This window comes from Entelurus aequoreus, linkage group LG03 (assembly GCF_033978785.1).
Source record: "Entelurus aequoreus isolate RoL-2023_Sb linkage group LG03, RoL_Eaeq_v1.1, whole genome shotgun sequence".
Classification (NCBI taxonomy): Eukaryota; Metazoa; Chordata; class Actinopteri; order Syngnathiformes; family Syngnathidae; genus Entelurus; species Entelurus aequoreus.
Window position 1 is genome coordinate 43622293 of NC_084733.1, and position 12500 is coordinate 43634792.

Sequence of the window (12500 nt, forward strand, 5' to 3'; positions counted from 1 at the left end):
GCCAGAATAGTTTTTTTGAATTTTAATCATAATACGTTTGAAGAAATATTTCACAAATATTCTTCGTCGAAAAAACAGAAGCTAAAATGAAGAATTAAATTAAAATTTATTTATTATTCTTTACAATAAAAAAAATAAATTTACTCGAACATTGATTTAAATTGTCAGGAAAGAAGAGGAAGGAATTTAAAAGGTATATGTGTTTAAAAATCCTAAAATCCTTTTTAAGGTTGTATTTTTTCTCTAAAATTGTCTTTCTGAAAGTTATAAGAAGCAAAGTAAAAAAAATAATGAATTTACTTAAACAAGTGAAGACCAAGTCTTTAAAATATTTTCTTGGATTTTCAAATTTTATTTGAGTTTTGTCTCTCTTAGAATTAAAAATGTCGGGCAAAGCGAGACCAGCTTGCTAGTAAATAAATAACATTTAAAAAATAGAGGCAGCTCACTGTTAAGTGCTGCTATTTGAGCTATTTTTAGAACAGGCCAGCGGGCGACTCAACTGGTCCTTACAGGCTACCTGGTGCCCGCGGGCACCGCGTTGGTGACCCCTGTTCTAAACATTTCTTCACAAAAAAAAAATCTTTAACATCAATATTTATGAAACATGTCCACAAAAAAATCTAGCTGTCAACACTGAATATTGCATTGTTGCATTTGTTTTCACAGTTCTTTTTGACAGACATTTTAGTGAGGGTCAAACCATCATGGCATGGGGGAAACTCTGCGTTTATGGTAATGAATGGAATAGCCTACTTGATTTGATGTTCAGTTTATGAACTTACATTCATATTTTGTTGAAGTATTATTCAATAAATATATTTATAAAGGATTTTTGAATTGTTGCTATTTTTAGAGTATTTAAAAAAAATCTCACGTACCCCTTGGCATACCTTCAAGTACCCCCAGGGGTACGCGTTAGGGATGGGCGATACCACACTTTTAGGATTCGATACGATACCGATACTTTTTCTTGCATTTTCATCGATACCGATACCATTAATTTCTTATTGGCAATTTTTGTCAGTCAAAAATATTATTACTATTATTATTTAAGACAAATCACAAGACAAATACAGACCATTTACACCACATGTATTATGGTCAATATATAATAAAAGTAAAATTAAAATAAATAACATAAATATGAAAAATAAATTAAATATTATATATCATAATAATTATATATAATAATAATTAGATATTAGGGCTTTCCAATTAACTGTCAAATCCGAATTGCAAGAAGCTGCAGTTATTTTTTAAAGTTTGTGATATAATTAGCTATTAATGAAATATGAAATAGGCTAATGTTTTCGAAATGTAAGAAATCATGTTACAGATTAAAACCAAAATCACATTCAATCATATATTTCAAGATTTTCTTGGAAAAAAATAAAACTGTAATGCAAAGATGAAGAATCTCCAAATTGTATCTCTTTCTTATCTTGTTTTAAATACTCAAGCAATTTTCAACTAACAGTAAATTCCCCTGTGTGGAAATTATTTGAATTTAGGATAATCATTTAAACAAAAATATTCAGTAAACATTACTAAAAAAAACAAAAAACAATGCCTGTTTTAAGTCAACAATTGGACAACACTGGATATGCCTGGCTGCATGGCTGGCTGGCTGGCTGGCTGGCTGTGTGTGTGTGTGTGTGTGTGTGTGTGTGTGTGTGTGTGTGTGTGTGTGTGTGTGTGTGTGTGTGTGTGTGTGTGTGTGTGTGTGTGTGTGTGTGTGTGTGTGTGTGTGTGTGTGTGTGTGTGTGTGTGTGTGTGTGTGTGTGTGTGTGTGTGTGTGTGTGTGTGTGTGTGTGTGTGTGTGTGTGTGTGTGTGTGTGTGTGTGTGTGTGTGTGTGTTGCACGTTGACGACGCTCATTCGCTGTGACGTGACTGGGCCAGCTCTATACTCTGCCAGGTACAGGGGTGTCCCAGCACATAGTAAGTTAAGTAAGTCATCAAAAACATCTGAAAGTGATGCTTGCACCTCCCACACGCCGTTTTTTGGTTTATATCGATACTTTTTTCAGAAAAGTGATGCCAAATGAGTAGCGTGTGAGTATCGATATATCGATACCACAGGATCGATACGCACATCCCTAGTACGCGTACCCCCATTTGAGAACCACTGCATTAGTGTATGCAGTTTTGCTCTAATGTGGCGTGTAACTATTTTGAAAGTAGGGATTATTTGAATATATTTGACATAATACATTTTAGAAAATTCGCTCTAAAATTCGGCGTGATGTTTGTCCACATGGCGAGGGTTAAATCAACCGATTTGAGGAAGTAAACTTCTCTGATAATGACAAGGCCTTCAATACTAACTTTATCTCCGTCCGACATGTTTGCCAACGTTTGCTCCGACTTTGAGCAGTGCTTGGGGACTACATTGCAGTCTTTGAAAATGTGCTTAAAGGTATAGTATCAATCATATTAACTCCATAGCTGGCTTTTTTGTTACTAGTTTGTCAGCTTTTGGCGAGTTGTTGCATCACGTCATGAAGCTAGTTATCGTTTGGATAAAGTTAACCCACGAGCAGTTTTATTTTAACAAATATATAATGCACCTGTGCGACGATTTGGTAAACTAGTTTTATATTGTTTATTAGTCGACGGCCTATCAAAAATGTACTTGTCATGCTAGTGCTGATTGGGGTGCTTTGAGATTCGTCGAGTTACCGTGAATTGATTAACGTGGACCCCGACTTAAACAAGTTGAACAACTTATTCGGGTGTTACCATTTAGTGGTCAATTGTACTGTACTGTGCAATCTACTAATAAACGTTTCAAACAATCAGCATTTTCGTATTATAATATTACATCATTATCATGTATCGTCGAACATTTCAAATATTTTAAAACTTAAAAAAAAATATATATATATACAAATATATTTATTTTATTTTAATTTTATTTTTAAACTTTATGTAATGGAACATTTGAAAACAAAAACAGCTAAAATGTATAAACCAGTAAATTGTAGTCTTATTTTTTATTTCATTCAATCAACATTATATTAAAAATAACTGATTCAACATTAAAATAAATCAATGAAAAGTACCAGACAGAAGTGTAAATACTATAATCACACAAATACATTATTAGCTATTTAACTCAGAAGACTAGTAAGGCCATATTTGTATTTCACAAAATAAATAAAACATCAGCTTACTCAGTCCTATATTTTCATCATCATGATTAAAAAACAATGTACATTGTTTTGTTCCACTGTCAAGTGTGTTTCATATACTAACACTATGTCACTGTTCTATAACTATTTTTTTTTTTAACATCTCGGTTTTTTAGGTTATATTAACCTGTACTTTGTGTTTACAAATCTGTTATGGAATTTTTATTTGTGCCTTGTACGTCATTTTTAAAAATATTACACTCTACCAGTTCATTATATTTCAATCAGTTTAACGGTTTGAATAGTGGGTTTGTGGGTTCCCCGTATCCATTTCTACAAATACAGCTCTCTTTTGTAAAAGGAAGATTGTATTTAAATGTGCAAGTGGTATGTTTACACTTGCCAAATTCAATATGCCTGAAAAAGAGTAGGAAGAAACTGAATTTACTTAATCCGTCTCCATGTGATGATCAGTTCGATTCAATGTGATGATCAGTTCGCTTCTTGTGTTTAACAAGTTAGCACTTTCTAATATAGAAAGATGATGCCCTTTTGCTTATTTTCCCCCATTTTGCATGCTTTGTTTAATTGTATTTCCTCGATGTGCCCGTTAGCACTCTAGACCCCACTGTTACTGCATTTTCAGCTTCCCAAAATTGCTTGTTGATCAGCTTAGTGTCAGCTAACCTTTCAGCAGTAAGCACACATGCATGAATTGCATATTTTTGGCTTCTGTGAAGGTTGATGTGGGCGACCGTTGCCCACTTTGTCTGCTACACAAGCTCATGACACCCGGAAAGCCAGTCAGGATGCTGCTGCTGCTACGGTTGTGCAACACACACTCACACCAACACACAAAGACGCTTAGATTTAGTCAGTATAGAGCTTTCAAGACCACAGTGATACTAACATTGTGAAGCACTTCAACCAGGTATGACAATTACTGTTGTTATGGTTTTCATCTTGTGTTGACTAATCCTCACCTGTTCATTGTTTTATTTAGAGACCGTGTGACATCTAATGACCACAATTGTATGACTTTCTGTGCCTACTTGATACATTACTCTACATGAAAGTTTTACATGTAATTTTAGCACATGAAAACTTAAAGCTGGTTCTTTTTAGTGTTTTAAGTCAAGTGTTATTCTCTTATTGAATATAAAAAAATAAGGAACTCAAGTTGGCTGAGGAAGTGACTGCTTGGATTTCTCAATAATGGTTTATGTCCCACATGACTGAGGTCGATAAAATGAGAAGTATAAAGTGCGAAACTTTGGTATTGCTGTTGGCGTTTGACGTTGCAAATAGTCATTGGCATTTTGGAGGCATGCAGTTGGAACAAGGCAGCGTATTTAAGATGTGTGGAGGGTCTCTGTGTCACCAACTGCTGACAGGGCAACTTTAAAGCTGTGAGTCAATGCAGTTTTTAAACAGCCTTGGTTTCCTCCAATTACATTTTTAATTTACATTTCTCAACAGAGGGATACATTACATTACTTGGGTTGGGAGTTTTTTTGCTGCACGCTGGATTTTTTTCTAATTGTTTACCTTTATTTTAATAAAATCTACAGTATTGGTGTGGAACATTATCGGCTGTTCAAATTTAGAGCTACTTGTATTTGCTCTTTGTTGCTTGGAAGTCATCATCTACTATTTGATACGAATTTAACATCACCCAAAGGACTTAAAAAATAAAAAATAAAAGACAAATGTCATTAACCGCATAAAAGTAAAACAGAACCAGACTCAGCATTTTAAGAATGGCTCAGTCATATTCTGCTTACTCAGCAAACGTTTTTCCTAATGTAGTCTATTTAAGTTCAGAGAAAACCTTCTATGTGACTGAACCATATTTGATTGGTGTTCGAAAATTATATGCCTGTTTATCAGTTAGTTGTAAGATTGTCAACAATCCTTTTTTGTCTGCTCCTTCATCAGGCTGCCTTCCCCATATCTGTGTCACCCTCCATGGCTGCTGATGACTACAACCCTGTAAGTTTGTTCATATCTTAAAAGTCTGGACCCCTCTGTTTTGTTAGCTCAGAGTATTGAGCTAAAAAATGTGTGCGTCAACATGTCCAATTATTGACACAGCTATCTGGATTTTTTAATGTTTTCTATGCAACCAAAATGATGTTGTATATATTTTTGGTCAGAAGAGACACATTTGCAAAACTTGCTATCTCGTTCATATCATAACTGATTTGCTTGTGACCCTAATATGTGGTAATAACTAAAAGATGACAATATGGCTTACTTGGAGAGACAATTTCTGAAACAGGAAGCTAACATACTGTTGGGCAAGGCATTTCCATTAGGGGTGCAACTAATGGGTATTTTGATAGTCGATTTATCATCATCGACTATATTAAAGATTACTTGCAAATTGGATTAAGAAGCATCCAACTATTGAGTAGCTCTAATTAAATAATTTTTTTGTATATATAATTGTATTATTATTGAATAATTTAAATGTAACTTATGATATTTATGCATGTGCTAACTAACAAAAATAATAATGGTGATGTCTTTCAGAAATACAAACCCTGTTTCTATATGAGTTGGGAAATTGTGTTAGATGTAAATAAAAACGGAATACAATGATTTGCAAATAATTTTCAACCCATATTCAGTTGAATATGCTACAAAGACAACATATTTGATGTTCAAACTGATAAACATTTTTTTTTTTGCAAATAATCATTAACTTTACAATTTGATGCCAGCAACACGTGACAAAGAAGTTGGGAAAGGTGGCAATAAATACTGATAAAGTTGAGGAATGCTCATCAAACACTTATTTGGAACATCCCACAGGTGAACAGGCAAATTGGGAACAGGTGGGTGCCATGATTGGGTATAAAAGTAGATTCCATGAAATGCTCAGTCATTCACAAACAAGGATGGGGCGAGGGTCACCACTTTGTCAACAAATGCGTGAGCAAATTGTTGAACAGTTTAAGAAAAACCTTTCTCAAGCAGCTATTGCAAGGAATTTAGGGATTTCACCATCTACGTTCCTTAATATCATCAAAGGGTTCAGAGAATCTGGAGAAATCACTGCACGTAAGCAGCTAAGCCCGTGACCTTCGATCCCTCAGGCTGTACTGCATCAACAAGCGACATCAGTGTGTAAAGGATATCACCACATGGGCTCAGGAACACTTCAGAAACCCACTGTCAGTAACTACAGTTGGTCGCTACATCTGTAAGTGCAAGTTAAAACTCTCCTATGCAAGGCGAAAACCGTTTATCAACAACACCCAGAAACGCTGTCGGCTTCACTGGGTCTGAGCTCATCTAAGATGGACTGATACAAAGTGGAAAAGTGTTCTGTGGTCTGACTAGTCCACATTTCAAATTGTTTTTGGAAACTGTTGACGTCGTGTCCTCCGGACCAAAGAGGAAAAGAACCATCCGGATTGTTATAGGCGCAAAGTTGAAAAGCCAGCATCTGTGATGGTATGGGGGTGTATTAGTGCCCAAGACATGGGTAACTTACACATCTGTGAAGGCGCCAGTAATGCTGAAAGGTACATACAGGTTTTGGAGCAACATATGTTGCCATCCAAGCAACGTTACCATGGACACCCCTGCTTATTTCAGCAAGACAATGCCAAGCCATGTGTTACATCAACGTGGCTTCATAGTAAAAGAGTGCGGGTACTAGACTGGCCTGCCTGTAGTCCAGACCTGTCTCCCATTGAAAATGTGTGGCCCATTATGAAGCGGAGACCAACAACTTAAGCTGTACATCGAGCAAGAATGGGAAAGAATTCCACCTGAGAAGCTTAAAAATTTTTTCTCTTCAGTTCCCAAACGTTTACTGAGTGTTGTTAAAAGGAAAGGCCATGTAACACAGTGGTGAACATGCCCTTTCCCAACTACTTTGGCACGTGTTGCAACCATGAAATTCAAAGTTAATTATTATTTGCAAAAAAAAATAAAGTTTGAGTTTGAACATTAAATATCTTGTCTTTGTAGTGCATTCAATTGAATATGGGTTGAAAATGATTTGCAAATCATTGTATTCCGTTTATATTTACATCTAACACAATTTCCCAACTCATATGGAAACAAGGTTTGTATTTATTCCTACTGTAACTGTGCTGCTCATTAGAGCTGCATGAAATTGCCCACCACCCCTCTCAAAACCCTGTAAAATAGTCTAATTCATTTGTGCTAGGTTTGTGTCGTTGAAGGGGTTGTTTGTGCTGTTATCGTTTGCGTTATTAAAGATTCTTTTATAGGTCAATCAAGGTTCAGCCAGCCTATTTTTCCGAATTAAACCAAAAGTCTAATTTGTTTGTGCCGTTCAAATTATTGATTGTTATTTTCCGATTTTGAGATTTTACATATTAAATTTACGAAAGTGACGTCTTCAAATGCCAATGTATGGACGGTGCTGATTTACCAGCTGGGAAACTGCATCCCTGCAGAGGCCCTGTACACCTTTTGTTAAACTAAACAGACACAACAACAGGCTTTAGTCATCATACAAGTCATCCTGCAACTATTGATGACAGATTCTTTAGCTTTTTTCTGATGGACTAAATCATCAGGCGTTTCAGCTCGATGTTCCTTTGGAAAAATGTATCAAATTCATCCTGGAAAAGGTTGAATACAAAGACAAACTGTATTAAGCAACAAAAGGGGAACATACTGTACAATTTTGAAGCTTGGCACCTGTACTTGTGTTATTAATTAGCACATTTGGCAGGCGGTTAAGTCCCTGTACATTTGTGTTTCAAAGAGCCAAGTCTATCCATCAATCACCAGCTATTGACAGAAAAGCCTACTACTGTAAGGAGTGTCACGGTCATGTCTATTTAACATGTAACAGGGAGCCTGGAATTAACAGCCCAGTGGTGTTCAAAAACACAAATGACTCCCTGCACACTGCGTTTTTTGTATGGAGACTTGCGTGTGCAGGTAGCCCCAGAGCTGTGCGAGGGCAGAATGCAACTCCTTACTTTTACTTTAAAAACAAGATGTAAAACGATTTGTTTTGTCACGTTTGATCTGCAACTGTGACTGCCTGAAGAAAAAGAACATTGGATTTAAGATTTTTTCATTAGGACAGTTTCCCAAATCACAATCTGTGGAGCATGCATAATACCTATTACGTGCTATCACTATTGAGGTGTTGAAGCCGAATGTAATGAGAGTTCTGAGCCCTATTATGATAAGAAAGGTGAAATAAATACTTGAAAGCAAATATTGCACAGGGGTGTGTTTCCATTCCAGATGTCAAGGGTGAGTAACAGAAACGAGTGGATGCATGTGTTCAAATCCAGACTGACGTCCGACAGTGGGTAACTGAAATATGTGAGGAGAGCAGGTCACTTGCCATGGCTGATGGGGATTGTGATAACATCCACTTCCTCCCTGAGATTATTCCCATATAATACGACTTGCAAGTTACTTACCTCTCTGGGAAGGAATAATAGTCATACTATTCCACAGCACCTGCATCTTTGCAAGTTCAGCCGCAGTTGAAGCAGAGTTCAAAAATATAAAACAAGGTCTTTTCAAACATGGATACTTAAAAAAAAGAACATTTTACATGTGTTAAATTGTATTTCTGGACTGTATCCTGTCAAAAATACAATAAACAAACCATGAAAACTTACCTACAAGGGTGGATCGTTTTATGCCCGCCATCTTTCTTTCATCGCAAGAAACATGCAGATTTGTTCTGCAAAAAAAACAAAATAAATGATGATGATGCCATTCACCCTGCATCCACTGTAGAATGGCATATGCAAATGGATGCTTACCCAAAATTATCTTTGCTAAACACTTGTGCATTTGATGCCTTATGACAGAGCTACTTATGTAGTGCTTTCTGTGACAACATGTCTCTTGAAAATGTAACACAGCTACCAATTTCTTAAACTGGTAAAAGCCTGATACCACACAGGGTGTGACCCAACAGGTCTACATAGACAGGGCCAGATTGCTGAAGGAAATATTCAAATTTGTCCAACTAACATTTGGTACACTACAAAGAGATGGGCAATGCAACCTATGCACTATAATGCAGAAAAACCCTGCAAATAATCAAGTATATATTCCTCAAAACAATGTTCTTCACAGTATTGCAACCTAAACAAACTAAGCACAAGGCCAGTTGCCTTAATCTTTACCTCCATTGGTGTCCTCCAGACCTCTGTCATGTTTCATCTTGTGACTGCTGTGGTAGAGGGACTTAGTCTTTCTGACCTTCTGATAAATCGAGAAGACACCAAAACGGAAAATAGTGCATGTGTAGAGAGGGTTATCTACAGTTACAGGCTAGGAGAACTTTTTTTCATTGACTCTCACCTTGGCAGCCATTTCTCGGCAACTCCAGCACAAAGGGATGTCCACCAGAGAGGATTTTCCTTGTGTGAATTCCTCTCCAACATAGTGCTCCAAGGACAGACATTCACATTGAGGGTGGTCAGTCATTGCTTTTCTGGCAGGTGCTAAATAAAACACAAAATAGTGCTAGCAAAACGTTGAGTGTTCATAGGTCATATTGCTCATGTTAAATAATTATATTTGCATCTTCTCCCAGTATTGAGGGTGTTTTGATGATCAGCATATATTTAGCATAATAATGAAGACAGAGATAACAGTTACATGAGAGAGAGAGAGAGAGAGAGAGAGAGAGAGAGAGAGAGAGAGAGAGAGAGAGCGAGCGTGTGTGCGTGTGACGCTTTGAGTATGAAACAGGATGTTCCACACCATCTCTTTTTTGTGAGCTGTTTGGTCAATCACATCACCCTCACCCATTCTCGCCTCTTTTCTCTGCTGCTTAAGGTCTCCCTGCGACACAAGTCAAAGAAGAAGAGCCGGGGGGGTAAGTTGTCATCCTCCAGTCCACATCGGATTGTCTGTTGGGCCCCTTTACAGTAATTTGGAGCCTCTGTGGGCGTGCGTCAAGTTGGCAGGACTATTAGTGTCCATAGCTCTTACTTTCAGTTCTGCTTAACTTGTGCCCAGTAGCCAATGGAAACAAATTTGTTTTTCATTGCCCTTTTGTGACTCATATCTGGAAAAAGTAGGCTAAAAATAGCATACAAAATATATATGTATTTTTTATCTTTTATTTTTTGGTTATAATGTTGGCACTTGTTGTGACCTGTTTTTAGGTGAATGGAAATGTTTGATCTTCCACACATTCTTTAACTGTTTGCGTGTGTCTCACTGTGGCTTTTGTCTTGCACAGGCAATGCTGTGATGAGCAGGCGGCGTGTGTCAGTCAAAGAGCTCGGGCAGCCAGACCACGAAGGCTGGCTGTACAGGAAGAAGAAGAGCATGGGCTTCCTGGGAATCAAATGGAAGAAGTTCTGGTTTGTTCTGAAGAAGACAGCACTGTATTGGTACACAAATCCTGTGGTGAGCATTTCTGTGTTTTCTGACTTGGTTTTTCACTTGTGATGATCTACAATAAACTTACAGAAAGGGAGGAAGCAGCAGACCACTAGATGATATAAACATAGGGACACACAGTAGTGATCACGGCGCTGCTATAAATAATTAGTCTGCGTTAGCGCTTATAATAACAATATCACTAATACTTGTTTAATATTCAAGTCACAAAATGTAAATGGAGAATTGTTGGCGGTTTTTGAATGGTTATTTATTGGATTTCATGGGCGAAATAGTGGCGCTCCCATTGGCTGCGCTGTTAGCAGACTTTTATCTACGCTTATTTAATATTTAGAATGCATTTTTTAAAAATCCATCCGTCCTCATGCCTTTCATAATGATTGTGAACGATAGACAAAATTCCAAAAAACAGTGCAGTGCCCCTTTAATGTAATATTATGTATACATGTTCCAAATAAACTAAACCATTACCATTACTGTTAGTATGACATGCTTCACTGTTTGAATTTATTTTACTCACACTTCTACATTTATGCCTTTAGAAAGATTATATAGGGATGTTACGGTATAAACATTTCTTTTCACGGTTATTGTGATCAAAATTATCACTGTTATCATTATAAACGCGGTATTTTTAAATGTACTCAAAGTTTTAAAAAAGTACTTGTACGGAAATCTTTCACCCAAGCTGTATTTAAAAACAACCAACACATTCAAATATATTTCCTTTGTAGAAGAAACATTGTTGTAGATTACAACACTGTGTTTCATGTACCTCAAGTAGAATCTGAATGTGCATATAAAAGCAACACAAGCATTATAAACAACGTGGTATGGTAGAAATAATAACATGAATAAAATAAATGTGAAAATTGTGCAAGATAGCACTTTATAGATGTAAGAGATAAAAAAAAAACATTTTGCAAGGTGGCACCTGACGGCCATAAGACATAACTGCACTTTTTGTCCATCCATCCATCCATCCATTTTCTACCGCTTATCCCTCATATAGATAAAAAATAGTGTTCTTGTATGAGATCTAGCCTTATACATAGGGCTGCCAATTATGGCCAAAATAATAGTTAATATTTTTTTATTAATATTTAAATCATGATTATTGATTATTAGGTAAAACAGAGTTGGGGTGTGAATGCGATGCCATCATGTAATTTGTAATATCTAATAAAAAAAATTCTAGATAAACGTTATCCATATATTTAAAAATAAATATTCGTGTTTTTGTTCATTAATAGTATCAACCTATCATCTTTTTCTCATTACATGATGCCTTCATCTCCATTTTTACATTTTGATAGAGAGAGGTATTTTTTTCAGTTGTGTACATTAATATGTACTAATGTATGTACATGTAGATGCTGTATCGGGACAGATCCATTAAGAGTTTGAGCAGATATGTCGTATAGGAATTAACTATACACAATAAAATGGTATCTCACATGAATGGTTATTAAAGTAATGCCGTTGTGACATGAAAAATCCCACAAGTAATGTAAAAATAAAACATGGTGTTGACTTTTTGATATCAATATAAAACACAAAGCAGTTTGGCTAATGAAGATAAAGTCAAATACACAAGCTTTGTTCTTCAACAACACCAAGTGGTTCATTACAAACAGTTTGGCCAACAAACATAAACAGGAGTGCTACCTCTCACATTTAATACACAATCTTCACAGTCTGCAATCAATTCGATGAGATGACAAAACATTTAGCTACTATTGATGTTATTGGAACACTGATAAAGTTTTCAATTAAATAAAGGACGAGTGAGCATCCCAGTAAACAAACTAAAGACTTTATAAACAAGATGTGGCTACATTCTTGACACATTGACTGCTGCATGTTTCCTCACGTCATTAACTCTCAGTCACAGCAGCTGATGGACACTGTATTGAGAAAATAAAAGTAACATCAAATAGTTTTCTCCGTTGCTGTATACTTTTAGTGTGAGACAAATGAGTGTC

The 12500-nt window shown here is 36.2% G+C and overlaps 1 protein-coding gene across 4 annotated transcripts in view; it reads left to right on the forward strand.

Annotated features, from left to right (window-relative positions):
- Nucleotides 1-1923: 1923 nt before the first annotated feature.
- Nucleotides 1924-12500, forward strand: part of LOC133646478 (interactor protein for cytohesin exchange factors 1-like) — a 23150-nt gene continuing 12573 nt past the window's right edge. Inside the window, exons 1-4 of one of the 4 annotated variants that reach the window (XM_062041867.1) lie at nucleotides 1924-1942; nucleotides 5074-5127; nucleotides 9943-9982; nucleotides 10352-10521. In XM_062041867.1, the coding sequence (XP_061897851.1) occupies nucleotides 5104-5127; nucleotides 9943-9982; nucleotides 10352-10521 (234 nt within the window). In that variant the 5' untranslated portion in view covers nucleotides 1924-1942; nucleotides 5074-5103. Of the gene's footprint in view, nucleotides 1943-2078; nucleotides 2421-4011; nucleotides 4067-4486; nucleotides 4545-5073; nucleotides 5128-9942; nucleotides 9983-10351; nucleotides 10522-12500 lie in introns of those variants that run through there. The other 3 variants (XM_062041864.1, XM_062041865.1, XM_062041866.1) reach the window with 3 other exon arrangements.